Source organism: Coenobita brevimanus, chromosome 100 (genome assembly GCF_032717465.1).
Source record: "Coenobita brevimanus isolate Jiangsu-jjx chromosome 100, ASM3271746v2, whole genome shotgun sequence".
NCBI lineage: Eukaryota > Metazoa > Arthropoda > Malacostraca > Decapoda > Coenobitidae > Coenobita > Coenobita brevimanus.
The window spans coordinates 278458-297330 of record NC_137053.1 but is presented as its reverse complement, the minus strand read 5'-3'; the positions used below and the strand labels follow the sequence as shown (position 1 = coordinate 297330).

Here is an 18873-nt window from a genome sequence, read left to right as displayed (position 1 = left end):
GACACTGTCTTTGCACATAAAATAAACATGTAGTAAGTACTCTTGTAAATATAATCGTAGTTAAATATAGTAACTTCATAATTAACCAAAAGAGTTAAGAGAACTACGAAGAATTCCGAAACAGAATTCTTTTCACGCTCTTATTAAGAAAACATCAGCATACACATCCGAAAACTGAGAAACAATAAATTTTCTACCGTACATTCAGAGAAATCGTATGAAAGTCTCTATGAAAATTCTATACGAACTGGGACGTGCATTATAAGGCTCGTGAACCCTTTAAGGAAAAGTACATGTTCTTACAAATTTAGAGAGATAAGATGGAGATATATTTAAAAAAACAAAACAAAAACAAGGAAGCATACTTTCACAAACGTAAAGAAATGGTGTGGAATTACGTATGAGAAATGCATAAATCGACGGCAATGGTGAATGAATTTGGTGTGATGGTGTGGTTTCCCGGCGTTCACAGCACTGGACGGTACCACAATCCCCTCCTCAGCATCATCGTCACTTTCCTGCTCATCATCCTCTGGGCACACTCCACAGTCGCTAGGGTCAACGTGAAATGTGAGTGATGATTCAAGAGGTACTTATTTCCAGCTTGTTATCTTCAGCATAGGAATTTCCCCAGCACCTTCCTCTTACCAATCTCTCTCTCTCTCTCTCTCTCTCTCTCTCTCTCTCTCTCTCTCTCTCTCTCTCTCTCTCTCTCTCTCTCTCTCTCTCTCTCTCCCACACACACACACACACACAGACACACACACCTAGTATTGGAAGGATTTGATAGTGCTTCATTCTTTCAGCTGGCTCTACTCAAAGTATCTGTCCAAATCATCCATCCAAGTCCCTCCCACTCAACCACACCTGTTCGCTCATCCGCCACATTCATTCACACTTTGCCACCCTTCAACAGTCCATCTGCACACATATCCACACTCACCTACAGGGTCCATTATTTTCATCCACCTATCCACTCACTCCGCCCACAGTAACTGCCCAATGTGCCCTCTTTCCCAGCCCTGGTCATTCTGCCCTTTCACTGTCACTAGCCACTCACCCATCCTGCGTCTCCAGTGCATTTTCATCCATGCATCCTGACTACCCACTTCGGCTTCATCATCCATCCTGCTCACCCTCCCTACCCTCTTCATCCGCCTACTCTGACCTCTTTCCACACCCACTCCACCTTCCATACCCTCTTCATCCACCCTCTCTGCCCTCTTCACTCACCTTGACCTCTTGCCCTGCAATGACCACCTATTCTAACCCACTTAACCCTCCTCTCCCCCTCCACCCACCCACTCTATCCTCTTCTCTCTCTCCACCCACCTACTCTACCCTCTTCTCTCTCGCCACCAACCCATTCTACCCTTCTCACCCATTCCATTCATCTATTGTACCCTCTTTCCCCACCCTATCCAATCAAAGTACCCCCTTCCTCCACCCTATACACCCAGTCTACCTTCTGCACCCACCCACTCTGCCCTTTTTCCCCATCCCACCCACCCACTCCTCCCTCTTTTCCTACCCCACCCATCCACTTTACCTTCTTCCCTCGCCCCACCCTCCCACCCATTCTGCTCTATTCATTTACCCCGCCCACCCACCCTAGCCTCTTGCCTCCGCGTGACCTATGCCTTTCCTCCAGGGCCTGTGTCAAGCGTGGACGCAGTGGCTGGCACCCCCGCCCACCTGCCTTGTGTAGCCGCACGCACCCGACCTGGCGACGAGGCGATGCTGGTGGTGTGGTACAAGGACGGTGCACGTAGACCATTTTATATGTGAGTACACGATAACCTTACCAAATTTTGTCTATACTCTGCTAGTTCGTCAGCGGCAGTGTTCTTCCTTCTGCAGTTTATTTCACGTAGCGCACTGGCGAAATAAAATGATACGACAGCTCTACGTTCATTCCATAGCACTGCGTCAGAACTTCCACCATACTTTTCTGTTTACTTCTTGTTACACCTCAGCACTGACGAAAGAGAAACAGCAGTATTATGTAAATATAAAGTAGGCCGAGGATAGTAAACACTTGGTAGGTTAACACCAGAGTTTTTAGGATGCTTCTGACATTGGGTGTAATTCTATACAAGTTCACATATCACTTATTTGTATTACTCATGGGTCAATAAGTATAACTCTATATAGGTAAACAGTTAATTCACTTACCTATACTCTCTTCACCACTGGGTGAAAAATCTCTAATTTGTCTCACCTCGATTTTATTTCATTCATTTGTCCCTTCTGTTTAGCAGTTGCAGTATAAGTCCTGCTACATATATTGGTTATTATTGGCATCCATAAATTCCTCTTTGGCGGAAAATGAAAGGGAAATACACAAAACTAAAGAGTATTGATAACAAGGAAGAGTAATAGAAAAACAAATGTAGCATTATCAGAGAAGAGGAAATGCGTCCCATATAAATAAATACTCATATCGAGAATAATTATAATGTTTATTGTTAGTGTTACATTTCGTAATTCTCTTTATACTCTGTGTGTAAGGGGTTGATGTTTTTAACAATGTTTTGTGAATGAAGAAGTATATGCATGTGTCTGTGTGAGGTAAGGGGACATATCTGCTTTAGTTTCACTTCAGTTCGAATGTGAATAAACCGGAGAGAGAGAGAGAGAGAGAGAACTTAGATGACTGTGTGTGTGTGTGTGTGTGTGTGTGTGTGTGTGTGTGTGTGTGTGTGTGTGTGTGTGTGTGTGTGTGTGTGTGTGTGTGTGTGTGTGTGTTTCTCTCTCTCTCTCTCTCTCTCGTCCGTCATTTCTGAAACTCGTGGAGGTAGACAGCTTTAATATTATTAGTTTTAAAGTCAAACCTAAGATGGCTTGTAAGATTTGTGTATTCTGTGTATTTGTGTAATTCTGTTAGTCTGCCACTCTTATGTTCATTAATTTACACCTTTGGCATATTGTCACTCCTCCCCTATATCACCTCTCCTTCAAAGCCCACTCACACTTTCCCCTCCACACCCTCCCGACATTTTTTTTTTTTTTCGTTCATCTCACCCTCTTCAGCATCTGTTTTCTCTCCACACCCTTCCTCATCTCCAGACATCAGGCCTCCATCTTTTTTCTTCACGCCCTTCCTCACCTCCCATTTTTTTTCCACACCCTCTCTCATCTCTCGTATTCCCTTCACGCCCTCCCTTACCTTTCCTTTTCCCTGCACATCCTCCCTTACCTCTCCTATTCCTTGCACACCCTCCCTTACTTTTCCTTTTCCCTGCACACTCTCCCATACCTCCCTCTGTCTCCGTCACAGCCTAGACGTGCGGGAGGGTGAGGATCGGCAGGAGAGAGTGGACGCCTCAATCAAGAGTAGACTGAAATCGGACCCCTTTGGCACGAGGTTGACTTTGGACCCAGCTGAAGGGTCGGACTCTGGGACCTACAAGTGCAGGGTGGACTTCCAGATCTCTCCCACCAAGTCTTCCATAATCACCCTTACCATCTACGGTAGGTCCGGGAGGAAAATGATGGGAACATGAGCATAATAATGAAGTGGAAATGAGTGAGATAATAAATAGTCAGTGTTCCCCATCGTGTCATGGCCGGTCGCTGGATATAAGATGCACGAAAATACAAAAAAAAAAAAAAAATGGGAGTAGTATTCTAAATATAAATAAATAAAGTAACTGGGACTGGTAAAAAACAGAGGGGTGAAGGCAGCACTCTGAAATTCTTGGAAATCTAAAACAGTAAAGATAAAAGCATGGTTTTCGTTTCCTAAAACTTTCTGGGGGCTGATTTAGCATGGATGTCAAGGAGAGAGAGAGAGAGAGAGAGAGAGACAGACAGACAGACAGATAGACAGCGACAGAGACAGACAGACAGACGGACGGACGAACAGACAAACAGACAAAGACAGGAGCAGACAGACAGACAGACAGGCAGACAGAACCTTAAAAAAAAAATGTTTATAGTCATCAACAGCAGCAACTCAGGCGACAAAGTTGAAAACGAGAAAAATATGATAAAAAATAAAAAAAAGATCCCTGACAGAAAGAGGAGGAGGAGGAGAGCCAGAGTTTTTTCCTTCTTTTTTTTTTTAAGTTGAAATTAATAAACTTCTGAAAATCCAGGAGGCCAGGGAATCTGAATTTTCGCTCTTCAGTATAAGAATTTAAATAAGAAAAGCAACTGCGATGAAGGCTATTGCTATACTAGAAAGGGAGGAGTAGGTGGGGTGGATGGTATTTCCCTCTCTCTCTCTCTCTCTCTCTCTCTCTCTCTCTCTCTCTCTCTCTCTCTCTCTCTCTTTCTCTCTCTCTCTCGCAGTAATCTCGTCCGGTTGGTGGTATTGGACACTTAACGCCACCACACTTACACCGCACCACCTCAACCATATCACCACAACTTTACATCATCACCACATTACCACAACTCCACTACCACAAATACACATCATTATAACTACCACATCACCATAACCCAACCATCACATCACCATAACTCCTTGACCACACCACCACAGGTCCACCATCACATCACCATACTTTAACCACCACATCAGTAAAATCAAACCACAAAACACCATGACACTACTGCAGCCGCACCGCAGCACACTTTCCCATCATCTTATCTCTCTTACCTTTCTCCCCCACAGTGATCCCGTCCCGCCTGATGGTCCTGGACGTCCACAATAGGCCTGTCCAAGGGGGTGTCCTGCGCTCTCTCACTGAAGGCGACCCACTCACACTCTACTGCGTTGCGTCAGGGGGTACGTACAAAGACGCCGACAAAAGAGACTGAGACATTGCATTAGCCTGGCGCACAAGACCTGCGTCACTTCTGGCTGATGAGTTACAGTGAGGTGGGTGGGTGTGTGGAGGAACCTTACCTTCACTTACCCCTACTAGATACTACCCATCCTCTCTGTCACTGCAACTCGTCAACTAGAAATGACCAAGTCTTGTGCGTTCGGTCTTAGGTGGTGTCTCTGTTACTTTTATCAGCATCTGTACTCGTACCATAGTCTGCGTTCTCACTGGCTTAACAGCTTTATTTTCCCTGTTACAAAATGATACTCTCGTGTAGATTATTTTCTGCATTCTGTGTCGATACATTCAAGACTTAAACACCATGCAAGAAAATATTATGTTGTAAGTAACATGCAAAGAAAATCACTGAGGAAGAAGTGATACGAGGTTTCCTGTACCAACAAGAATTGGGTTCTGTGCCTCTAGTATTGAGGAGGGGGGGATATTAACTCATGTATTCTTATTTTTACACCTGCCCTTTGACTCAGAAAAGTTTTTATTCAGTTTAGAGTAAACTTGGCGGAAGAGTTTAAGGTCGTCCATTTTGAGATTAGGTAAATGTCGCAGGGCAAGGTCAACTTAAACACTTTTCACCGGGCCAAACTTAATACAATGGGGAAACAAAAAAAAAAGTGTCATGAGTACAGGATAACTTAACCAATTCTGTAATGCTAATTGCTTGGTGGAATGAATTTTCAAATTTTACAGGCTCTGAGGCGTCTTTCCTTTTTTTTCTGCATGACTATGATAAAAAATAAATTGATAATAGGTAAATTAAGACAACATATGAACAGAATGACATGAATGAATAGGTAGATGAATATTCAGGCAAATTACTAGATTAAAAAAAAAAAAAGATGGAAGAAGTGATAAGTAAATTCGAATATATACATTATTTTGACAGATAGATAGACAGACAGACAGATGTATAGATAAATAAAGATAGATAGATACATGTGTTTATTTCCTATTGTCTATGACTTTCGCTCTTTTAAACGCACTTTCTCCAGGCATCTCGAAATGAAAGGATCTTGAATTTGGCTGTCTTTTTTTTTCTTTTTTCTTTTTTCGTGGAGCGAACAATCTTGCGGGCTTCTTCCCTTTAGTTTCTTCTTCCTTGTATATATATAAAAAAAAAAAAAAACAAACACCTGCTAAACAGGTCGCTTGTCCTCGCCTGCAGGTCGTCCTCCTCCTGAGGTGACTTGGTGGAAGGGTCGACAAATGCTGTCCAACCACAGCGTGGCGGTGGGCGAGGACGGCACCTTACTCGCTTCGCACGAGGACGACGACGACGCGATGCTCGCTGTGGGCGTGGGCGTGGGCGTGCGCTACGTGAGGTCCATACTGAGCATCCCCGCCCTCACCAGAGACTACGCAGGTGCTAACATCACCTGTCGTGCCTCCAACAACAATATCACCGAGCCTCTGTCCACGGTCGTCTTCTTGGAGATGTACAGTGAGTGGTTTTAGTGTATGTATGTATGTGTTTAGAGAAGAGAGCATTAATTTAATACCCCATATTGACAGTCTGTGTTTTGGTTATGTATTTAACAGACATAGTTGCCTAAAACCCCTTATTACCATGAGGTTCTTTGCATTATATTCTTGCTGTCTCCCTACGATTTTATTCAGCTAACCGTAGACTTTTCAAACTGGACGGGTTAGATATAGCTTCCATTAACCCCATCAATACAAGAGGTCTTTCTCAAATTATAGAAAAAAATGTCAACAATAGTAAAAATTTGATTTGAAATAGTGTCCTTGGAATGAATGTTATTAAATGGTTATGGTGCTTTTGGAGCTGGTGGTACACGGGGGGACTGCCCTGTAGCTGTAGATGTGATGGAAGTGATTTAGGGGAGGCTATCTTCTTACCTGGATAGTCTGTTACCTACTATATTCTTACATTTCATTTTGCTTGATTTAATGACAGCACAATTTGCCTTAATATTTGGTCATGGGATGATATGTGGAGTGAGCGATACTCTAGGAGTCTAGCTTGTAAAGGCAATGTTTCAGGGTTTTGGGAAGGAAATCTGGGAGGTAATTATATATGGTCTATCTGCTTTTCATATTAAAACCATCCTTCCTGTAGATAGTCCCCTATTTGTTCTCTCGCGCTCCAATTGCATCAGATGGCCAGATAACTTCAAAATACTTCTCTCTTCCTTTTCCACTACAACAGCCTCTTCACTGCAGCAGTCACACAACTGTTCAGTACCCCATTTATTGTACAAGTGTTCACATATTTTTCCAAGTCACTCAGCAACTACGTGGAGCCCGGTATATGATATTTATGTTATTTTGAGAGCCCATGAAAACTTCTGTAATACTCGTCCTTTTATTTTTAAGAGACTTTGTCAGTAATTTGAGAGACGAACTGTCTTAGTAGATATATTTGTGTGTATGTGTGTGTGTGTGTGTGTGTGTGTGTGTGTGTGTGTGTGTGTGTGTGTGTGTGTGTGTGTGTGTGTATTCCAGATCTTCGTGTGTGGTAGCAGTCTAGTGCATGAATTACTGTGTCATAAGCTTTAATTTTACCTTCTGCTGACGTTGTAACTTGCTTTGTTCCTAGTTTATAACCATGTACTTTGCCGTTTCTCTTGCATGGACATTCTTTTTCCACCCACATACCTTTCCTTCTTTTTCTCCGTACCTTCAGATTATTAATTAACCATCCTTCTCATTCGCTGGGGTAATTGCCATGTTGTTGCCAGCCAGGGCAATTACGTCAGTCGTTCCATAAAGCTATTCTGTCGCTTAAGTACCTCCACAAGCCTCGTCTTCACACTCCATCCCCTCGATTGCTACCTGCTCCACCCACACGCGCACTCACGCATACACACGCAAGCATACTGTACACACACACACACACACACACACACACACACACACACACACACACACACACACACACACACACACACACACACACACACATTCAGCCTTCTCTTCCCTCTCTGCTCCCCTCCTCCACCTCCTCCTCGTCCTCCTCCTCATCCTCATCCTCATCCTCATCCTCGTCGCACTAACTCTCCCATCATCCATCCCTTCACCTCCTCACGTCCACACTAACCCCCCAAAACCTCCACTTCTATACCCAACTTCATACTAATCCCTTCCCTCTCGTGCCTCCTCCCCCAGCCCGGCCCACCTCCTTGTCGATCAAGCCCCCACGAGAGCCGCTGGTGGAGGGGCGAAAGACGAGAGTAGAGTGCGTGGCCACGGGGACCTACCCATCAGCCGTCATTACCTGGGAAAAGGCACTGGAGGGCCGATCTACAGAACTCAAGGCATCTGTAAGACTCTGTGTACATGTAGGGGGGCTTAGGACACTTTCACGGGCTTTATTGCGACTTTCACTGGCTTTACGGGGACTCTTGCGGGGTTTATGCGGACTCTCACGCGATTTATGGTGACTTTCATGGACTTTATGGTGACTTTCATGGCCTTAATGGCGACTTTTACAGGTTTTATGGTGACTTTTAAGGGCATTATGAGGACTCTCACGGGCTTTATGTGGATTTTTATGGCATTTTGTGTGACTTTCAGGGGACTTCCGTGTGGACTTTTAGGAGTATATAGAGAGAACATGTATTATACTTCTTTGGGACTTGTATAGAGTTTTTACAGAGCTTAGTGGACTTTTAGGGGGTATGGGACTACTAGCGTACTACCATGGGAGAAGTTTTTACCTGGTCGTGTGGACAATGAAAAGTTGCTTGGCTCTTATCTGGGAGTCCTGAAATGAAATATAGTTAGTTTATTTTTCCTGTGTTATTACGGGTTCCTCTCATCAAGGTATCTAAGTCCTCGGCATCTGCAGCTATTTCATTACAGTTTCTACTATGCTGTGGTTCCATTGCTGTGTCTCTGAGCATTTCTGATCCATTTGAGATCTGGGTTGCTGCATGTATTCGTAATTGTGATGTACGAGTTTTTCGGGAATTAGGGAAAGCTCGTTACTTGCATCGACAAAGAACTGAGCTGTAGCAATTTTTTTTTATCTAATTATCAACATTGTATACAAAAAGAGACATTATGTGACGATGACATGGATTTCTAGTTAGTTTGTTTATGTATATGAAAAGATACGAGTTTAGTAAATGAGCTTATGTTGTTAATTAAATGAGTACTGAGTCTCGTTGATCTCTGTTTGATACTCCAATGACTCTTACTTATCGACACAACACCATTCCACGAAGATGACTAAGGGGTTGAGGTGGTGAGACAGAGTGAGGCTGAACATAAAGTGAGAGTGAGATACGAGTGGTGTAGTAAACTGAACGTGACCATAAAGTGTGAAAGGGAGGTAGTGAGGGTGAGTGTGAAGTAAGAAAGTGAGACAGGGGTGGTGAGTTAGAGTAAATGAACAAGAAGTGAGAGAACCTAAATATGTGATGATGAATGATGTAGGATTGGTGTGACAGGTAAGGTGATAGCGAGGGTAATCGATGAGAGAGAGAGAGAGAGATGAGAAATATGAGAGGGAGAGGGAGGTAGGGGGAGAGGAAAAGTGAGATAGGGAGCAGGGAGGCGCCTTATTGTGGTGCCTGTTAATGGGGTGTTGGCTCAATATAATGGGTGGACGGGCCTGCCTTCATAACCAGGAGCCCGGTTTTTATTTTATTTTTTTTATGTTTTATTTTTACGGGCTAGTTAGTGGAAGAGAAGGGATTTGGTCAAGAAGATAAACAGGACATAATGCTAGAGTATAGTAGTTTGGTGTAGGTTACTTGTTGTTGTGCTATCACCCCTGCCCTCTGCCCCACACAGACAACTAACTCCTCACCCTCTTCCTCTACCAGCCTTTCATTTGTCCTTTATTTTCATCATCATCATCACCTAACCCAGTGTTGTCCCATGAGGAGCGTAGGAGCCCGGGGCTAGGCAAGTTGGTCCTGACATTTAAGATAAGGGTGACCAGCCTCACTCATCCCCCAATTGCATTACGTGAGCAATAATCCCCAACCACCCCTTGGATATAAAAGGCATTACGTGGGCAATAAACCCCAACCATCCCTTGGATATAAACCTGCACAGACTTAATCCGGCTGGAGCGCCTCTATTACCCACTAACCACCAGGCACCATAATTTGGTTATATGATTACCACCCAGCGTAGTAAATAGTTTCATGGTGTACAGGAAACTATTTGGCTTGTCACTCAGTGTAGAGCCACCCGTAGACAGAAAGAGGGGGAAATATATCTCCTTACTATACTCCCCACTCATCTACCGAATTATCATCCCACTCATCTGCTGATCCCACAAATATATCACCCTGCTGTATCTCACACTTCTCTACCATATCCCTTAAATATATCCATTACTATACTCCCCACTTATTTACGGAATTATCACCCCACACAGCTATTGAATTATCACCCCACTCATCTGGTCCACCAATTGTCACCCCATTATCTCCCCACAGTCGGTGCGTCTCGGTGATATGACGTCATCGTGGCTGAATTTGGTGCCTGAAGCTGGGGACCACGGAGCCACCCTCACCTGCCGGGCCCACAACCCACACATACCTGGCAAAGCGACCACCACATCCACCGTTCTGCAGATTACGTGTAGGTGTAGCCAAGGGGTACAAGTGCACGGGGAGATTAACATGGGAGGTGTACGTGCACGGGAGTTTAGCGAGAGGGTTCATATTCACGTGCAAAGGGGAATTAAAGGGGGGTTCACGTGCACAGGGAGATTAACAGGGAGAGGGTCACGTGCACAAGGATTTTAAAGGAGATTCCACGGGCACGGAAGCTTCTTTTTCAGTCCCCTGCCTGTGTGTTTCTGTAGCTACCTAGTATTCTACCTATCAGCTATTTACATATATTTTGATCTACCTAACTACTACCTTACCTATCAAACACCCCCATTCATCTACCCTACCCATCTACCACCCTATCCATCTACCACCCTATCCATCTACCACCCTACCTACCACTATAGTCTGTTTTCTTTTATTTGACGAAGATCCATAATTCTCAGCTTCTTTAATGGGTACGTGAAGTTAGGCTGGAAGGTAAATTTGACTAGTAACCAAGGAGACTCATTCACACCTCATAACTAAAATTGATCGAATTATATACAACTACGCCTTCTGAATCGTTGAAGTAGGTCAGGTCCAGCAGATGAAAACAGACCAAACTAGATTCAGGTCACATAGCAGGCATTTGTGTTTTAATTAAAGGTAACGCGATACTGCCAAATGGAGGCTTTAAATTCATACTCTCTCTCTCTCTCTCTCTCTCTCTCTATCTATCTATCTATCTATCTTTTGTCTGTCTCTTTGTCTATCTTTATCTATCTCTATCTATCTATCTATCTATCTTCCCGCTCAGTCGCCCCCCGTGTGACGTTGAAGAGGGGGTACAGCCAGATCCAGCGGCCTGTGACAGAGGGAGAGGATGTGTTCTTCGAGTGTGAGGTGGCCAGCAACCCACCCCCTGACACCATCACCTGGTTTAAAGATGTCAGTATTAACCTCTTCTACACCTGTTTTATGCACATTTTAACCTGTCTTCGGTATCTTATGCTTTTCTGTCGCATAATAGCATGATAGAATATAATCGACGTATTTGGACTCAAGTGCGTAAGCCGTCTATCAAGCAGACAGCCAGGAGCGCCAACTATGCATTAAGTGCCATTTAACCCCCATTTTTTATGCCATGTAGGGGACTAAAGTAAGCCACGACCAGCGAGCGGGAGTTCTGGTCTCTGGGAATAATCTGGTCCTGCAAATGGTCCGCCGCACCTCAGCTGGCAACTACACCTGCCAAGCCACCAACACACTCGCCACCACCACCAGCAACGCACTTACCCTCAACATTAAGTGTGAGTAATGACAAGGGAGTAAGTGTGTATGCGTGTGGATCAGGGTTTGCAGTGATATGTATGTGGGGTTTATGGTATGTGATGTTGTGTGCTTGTGGGGTTTGGGATATTGTGTGTGTGTGTGTGTGTGTGTGTGTGTGTGTGTGTGTGTGTGTGTGTGTGTGTGTGTGTGTGTGTGTGTGGATTTTTAGGTTTAGGATGTCGTTTTGAGAAGATATGGGTTTTAATGCATAGGGTTTAGTTTATGTAGGTGTGGGGCTTAGGATATAGGAGTTTGCTTCTTTTTTCTTCCTCCTCTGTCTTGAAAATTACCCACTATTTTCTTTCATTCCGGTCATCTTTTATTATCTTCCTCTCTTCCACTCTTCCTCCTTCTGTTGCCTTCTCTTCCTGCATTCAGTTCACTTATTTTCTCCTCCTCCTTCCATTTCTTCCCCCTCCTCTCGTCCCTCTGTTGTCCTTTCCTCTTTCCCCCTTTCCTTCCTCTTCTCTTAGTTCTCCATTCTACTTTCTTGCTTTGCCCTCAGTGCTCTGTTGTTCTCCTTGTACTTTCTCCCTTTCCTCATGTGCCATCTCCCTTACCTGCTCTGTTCACCCCTTTCTGCATTTATCCCCCTCGACCGTTTTCTCTGTTTTGCATTCTCTACCCCACTCCTTTTTTTCGGACTCTTTTCCATCTGGACTGCTCACTCACTCCAGTCCTTTCATCCTCTTATTTATTTCTCTCAGCCTTTTTCACCTCAGTCCTATTTTCTTTTCTGCTTATTTGCTCTGTCACTTCACTTCGCACTCACTCTGCCTCGCTTGCTTCACCCCTATCTGATTTTTTTTTTTTTTTAGAACGTTCCTTGTCAGCTACGAATGAATCAACAGTGAGTGTTTGTAAGCCTTGACTGCCCCCTCAGACCTACCTGTGTGCCTGGACGGACCTCAGACAGTGATTGTGCCTGAGGGCGAGGACGTACGCCTTACGTGCCGGGTGGATGCCAAGCCAAAGGAGGACCTGCGCTTCACCTGGTACTTCAACAACACCCTGGACACAGTGGAGGTGGAGCGTCACCGCGTCCAGGTCCGCTTAGGGCTCTCCTACCTGGACTACACGCCAAGGTAACACCAATGCAGTCCAGGAGACGTATTCTAGTCGGATAAGAAAGTTCCAGGGCGGCTCTGCCTTGTCAGTTTGTTTTTGCATATGGCCTGATAATACTATTTTAATTCATGTAATCCATGTCGATATTAATAAGGCATGAATAACTTTACTAAGAGAGAAAACGTATGCAGTCAAACGGCAAAGAATATATTTGAGAATTTTTCTCTAAAATGGTAAAAGTTTTTTTCTTTTATTCTTTCTTTTTTCGTCAGAGAAATCATATACAATCAAAGTGTTAAGCGAGAATTCAGCTCCTTTGATTATAACTGGTTAGTTAGGCAAAATCTCATAGCTTTTGACTTGTTTTCGTGATGGTATAAAGGAACTAATAATAGCAGTTATGTTGTGGTGAGGCTGAGTTAGGCTGGTTTCACAAGGCAAGATTCGAGTAGCCTAGAGTAGCTTTAGTCAGGTTTGACTGAAACATAGCTGAGTTCGGCTGGTTAAGTGAGGTTAGTTTGTTTTGCTTTAGACAGAGTGGGGTGTGTGCAGTTAGTTTTAAGTAGATTGGAATAAGGTGGGCAAGGACAGACTTGGATAGTTTTGCCTTGCTTAGGTTAGGGTACGATGCATTTGGCAGTGATTGGTAAGGCTAGGGGAGTGTAAATTTAAGCTGCGTTGGGTTACATTAGAAAAAGATGTTTAATTTGGGCATGGTTAGGTTAGTATTTTGTAAAGTTTGATTACATACAACTTCGTGTTAGAGTCAAAGTTGAATTAGGTTAGGCAAAGTTAAATGAGAATACCAGATTGTGTTATTAATACTGTTTGTGGTATCGGGAGCCTAATATGGATATACTGCCACAGTGTCATGTAATATCAAACACACACGCACACACATACTATATATATATATATATATATATATATATATATATATATATATATATATATATAATATATACTATTCTAGTTGCCTTATGTAATTTTATCTTATTCAGTGAAGCAAGATTAATGAGTAATCTTTCCTTTCTGTATGTGTGTGTGCATTTTCTGTGCATATGTGTGTATGCGATTTTGTGTATCTGATGCATGTGTATGTATCGTATGTATGTCTGTACGTGTGTGTGTGTGTGTGTGTGTGTGTGTGTGTGTGTGTGTGTATGTGTGTGTGCAGGTCATCGCGGGACTACGGCAGCCTGGCCTGCTGGGCGACCAACACGGTGGGCACCCAAGCGGATCCCTGCCAGTTCACAGTCCTCGAGGCAGGTCAGATCATGTCATATTCACCTCAGCTCACCTCTCTCTCTCTCTCTCTCTCTCTCTCTCTCTCTCTCTCTCTCTATCTATCTATCTATCTATCTCTTGCCTGGTAATTTCATTCATAGTACCTCCTAGGTATGGATCGTAACACTTTTTGAGGTACTGCTTGTCTTTGTGACTCTCTCTCTCTCTCTCTCTCTCTCTCCTCCCCTCACCCCAACCTATTTTCGGCTCGTTGTGGATAATTCCCCTCTTCTGTTTCCCATGGCGCCTCACCCCTCGGTCTCACTCTCCCCCTCATCACACTCTCACGTTTTTCCCTCCCATCATCTCATTGTTCATTTTCCCCTGTCCTTGTTCCTCACTCTCTCAATACCCCTTATACTTCACTTATCCATATCTCTCCTTACATCCCTTTCATCTTCCTCCCAGGTTCTTCCTTCTCTCATCTCTCTCTCTCTCTCTCTCTCTCTCTCTCTCTCTCTCTCTCTCTCTCATTTTTCTTCAGTCCTCCTCCCCCGTTTTTTTTTTTTTTATTCCTCCGGAGAGACATAATTACTTCTAGAATACAATGAAATACCATATCCCTCCTATTGATAATGTTAAATAAAATACTATCCACCCATCCTATAGTGTGAAGTTTCCATATCAGTACTAACATACTTCCTTATAGGCATCACTCCTTCCTTGATTTCACACGGAAGGATTGTTAAGCTGGAGTATCCTGCTTCGCTTTCCTTTTTCGTATCCTTGCAGCATAACTATCTGTCCTTTCCTATCCCGCACAAAAGGAATTCGTATTGACCGATCTCTCTGTAATAATTTTCCCTCATTGGTACTGCTGTTTTCCTTCGCTTCAACCAACTCTCTATCCTTTCTCTCATATCTCGCCACTGTCTCTCTCTCATCTTGCCCACCATATGCAACTGTCACTTACACCTACCCTTTTCTCCTGTTTTCTTCCCTTCACCTCCCCATCTCCACCTCACCTCCAAACTTCCCAACTCTCACCTAATTTTCCCACCTCCACTTCCCCTCTACACCTCTTCATCCACGCTTAACCTTTCCACCCCCCCCCATCACACCCACCCACCCTTATTTCCCTTTTTCCTCTTCCTCACTTAACCTAAAATTCTCACACTCACATCCCCTCCCCACCACCCCACCCTCACTTTCCCTCCTTATCTCTCAACCGTTACCTCCTCTCCTAACTTTCCCATCTTCACTTTATCTCCTTACCCCAACAACCTCCCCCCATGGACCACATCATCCTTTAACCTCCATCTTCACTTCCCTGCTTCACCCCACCTCACCCTACGAGCTATTTCATCCCCTAACCCCCATCTTCTCTTCCCAACCTCAATCCATCGTCGCCCACACTCCACAGGCCCTCCAGAGCGAGTTGAAGACTGCGAGCTCCTGAACCTCACGGGGGGCACGTTAGAAGTCCGCTGCTCGCCTGGGTTCGACGGAGGGCTGCCTCAGTGGTTCGTGGGCAGGGTGTACGACACCTCCTCCCACAGCCTCCTCACCACGCTGCAGGAGGCCAGCCCAAAGTTCACGGTAACGGGACTGACTGGAGGGCAGGACTATCTCATCACCATCACCGCCGTCAATATCAAAGGGGCCAGCCAACCACAGGAGATCGATGCTGTTAGACTGAAGGTGAGGGAGGGATGAAAGAGTACAGTACCATTAACATCACTCACCACACTGCCCTCGCCCCCTCCCCAGCGTCACTATTACTCTTATTCCCCAGTTACTACCACTGTCACCACTAATAACACTACAATTACCACTGTCACCACTAGGCTATTATTACTATATTGCCCCATCGGTGTTACTGCCAATCTTATGCCCCAGTTACTATCATTATTACCACTACCGCAAATGTCACTGTCATCACTATCAGCACCATTGTTATCACCACCATCAGCATCACTATCATCACCACTATCACCACACTGCCCCATCAACGTCACAACTACTTTTCTCCTGCCCCATTACCATCAATCGCGCTGACACATACAGCCATGGCTACCCCCTACCATACTTCCTACCATACCACTACCATTAGCACCAGTTCTGGTATTGTTGCTACCAATATTAGTCCTGTTAACTATTACGTTACCAACATTGTTACCACTGTATTCCCACCACTACCACTACCACCTACCACCTACCACCACGAACAATGATTATAATAAATATAATGATAATAATAATAATAATAATAATAATAATAATAATAATAATTTCATATCCATTACCAAAGACCCTAGTCTCTTCGATTCAAGTAACCATTGCTATACCATTAGCTTCTGTTTTCCATTCTTGTAACTCATCCACTCCTTCCACTCACACACCCCTCCCACTCACACACCCCTCCCACTCTCACACACCCTTCCCAATTTCACGCACCATCAGCCTACCCCCTTCTTTCCCCAGGTTGCGGAGAAGCGCATGGTGGAGGTGTCTACTCCTGGTGTATCCCCCTTGCTGGGCGTGTTTCTTGGGCTCGTGGGCGGGTTTGTTGGGCTACTTATCCTGGCCATCTCTCTTACACTCGTCCGCTCTTACAGGTACTGACTTAGGCAGCCTTGAGGATTTTGGAATCAAGTGACTCATGTTTATCAGTATTTGTTCATCTTGGCACACACACACACACACACACACACACACACACACACACACTGACGATTGCTAATGATCTACCATGAAACAGATAATACTGGATTACATGGTACCAAAAGCAGACTAATATCTCATCTGACTTAGAGAGAGAGAGAGAGAGAGAGAGAGAGAGAGAGAGAGAGAGAGAAAAAAGATTTACTTATCTCAACCTTTCTATGCTTCAAACCCTGACATTAACCTCCCCTCAGATGTCAGTGCCTGATGGGTGGGGATGCAGGCAGAGCGGATGTGCCCTATCCTCCCACGCTCACCACCAAAACCTCACCCGCAGTGCCCGAGAGACGTACACAACAGGAAGAAGCCCACACTGGTCCCGACGTACTTATCACTACCAGCAGTAAGTAAAGACTTTGGCAGTTATGAGTATGGAGTGTGATGGTGTGTGTAGGGTATGCGTTAGGTGATGGCATGTATGGTGGTCGCTGAACGGGAACTGTGATTACGCTGGGTGCCTGAAGACAGAGTATATTTTGCGTATTTGTGGTGAGTGTAGACTGTATGAGTCATTGGGTAACTTGATGTAGTATACAGTATATTTACTCTTCATTTACCAGAGTATATGCTTCGCCTTTAATGTCATGCTCCCGGGTCCATCAATGTGCGTCAAAGCTTGTGGTTCGATACTTAAGTAACCGGGCAACCATGGCTTTTGCAACTTTGCATACACAATAGGCCTATGATGAAAGCGGAGTCTATTAGTTTTCAGATTTCTTTTTCCCACCAATATCCCACTGATTTTAAAGTTCTAGATCTTCCTCCCAATCTCCCCCCCCCCCTCCCATGAATCACAGTTTGTGAATTATTAACCAGACCATCTTTAAGTTTGCAGTTTTGCACACACACGTTAGAACTGTGGAAGGAGCGAAACCAGTTGATTTTGAGGGCTTTAGGTCTCACTTTCCCTCAACCCACTCTCCCCTTACGACGCATCAGTTTGTAGAATCTTATCTCTTTTCTCAGTAACTAGGTCACTTTTTGTGCAACACTGCACACATAGGTAAAGCCTGTTAATATGCAGATTTGTTCCCACCAGCTTCCCTCCCCCGTGCATCGCAGATATGGATGCCCAATCAAGTTAAACAATCCACCAATTGTTGTGCAATTTACACGCACAAGAGGACAGTTGTGAAGGCAAAACCTGTCAATTTTCAGAGTACTGTGCACTCCCTTTCCCAACCCCTGACCTGAAGACGTATTTAGCTTATGGTTGCTATTTCAGTACCTAGGACATCTTTGGTTATACTACTGTATGCAAATAATAAATCAATGACAAAGGTTAAGCCTAAATATTTACAATGTTCTTGATGCACCCTTTCCTCCCCAGCTGCTCCTCTTCACTTCCACCTCCCCATGTATCACAATTTGTGGATAATGTACGATACCACAGTAACCAGGGTAACCTACATTATGTAGCGTAACCTGTTACTCACGACAGGCCTGTGATTAAAGCACAGAAAATGGGCATATGTCAAATACAGCGCAAGGAAGGGCCGTATACAGCCCCCCTTCCCAGATGGGGGGCTGTATCATCTCTCCCACTCTCCCCACTGGATTCGGCACATTTATTATCTTGTGAAAGGAATAAATTAATTAAATCTTCATATTAAGATGGCCGCAGAGCCTTCCAGCACATCAGTATATATATTGGTTATTTGATTGGTTGTGTTTATGCTGGTGGTGGTGGTGGTAGTGGTGATTGGTTGAATGGTGGGTGGGTTGTGGTACTGGCTGTGGTTGGTGAGTGGGTGCGTTGTGACGGTGATGATGGTTGGCTGGTGGTGGTGGTGCTTAGTGGATGGGTGAGTTGTGGTGATGGTGGTGGTGGTGGTGGTGGGTTTCAGGAGTGGTGGTGGTGGCGTTGGTTGTTTGGAATTGGTAGTAAGTTGGTTGTGGTGGTGGGGGTGGTGGCAGTAGTGGTGAAAGTAGTGATATGTAATATTAAATTACATTAATTTCTTTATTGTCACATTACAGAGTGTGAATATGGCGGAAACAACTCGGTGGTTCATCAACAGAACAATCATCCTGACACCCAGAGGTCCAATGTTCGTGTGTAGTAAGCTGTGTATAAAAATAAAAGATGAATTAATAAATTAAAGATAAACTATGTTCTCTAATAATAAAAGGTAAACTGTGGACGTTTAATAAAGCCTTTCTATATTCTCTATATTAACTTCCTTTTGAACCACAGCATCCTTTACATG

General features: G+C 44.3%; 1 protein-coding gene across 1 annotated transcript; it reads left to right on the top strand.

Annotated features, from left to right (window-relative positions):
- Positions 1-394: 394 nt before the first annotated feature.
- LOC145414534 (neural cell adhesion molecule 1-like) lies at positions 395-18726 on the top strand. Its single transcript, XM_080284053.1, has 15 exons — positions 395-570; positions 1652-1784; positions 3281-3474; positions 4625-4738; positions 5962-6237; positions 7926-8080; positions 10214-10358; positions 11130-11260; positions 11463-11622; positions 12528-12729; positions 13890-13981; positions 15363-15640; positions 16424-16557; positions 16858-17006; positions 18644-18726. The coding sequence occupies exons 1-15, from the start codon at positions 408-410 to the stop codon at positions 18724-18726; spliced, it is 2409 nt and encodes an 802-aa protein (XP_080140179.1). The 5' UTR covers positions 395-407.
- The last annotated feature ends 147 nt before the right edge of the window (positions 18727-18873 follow it).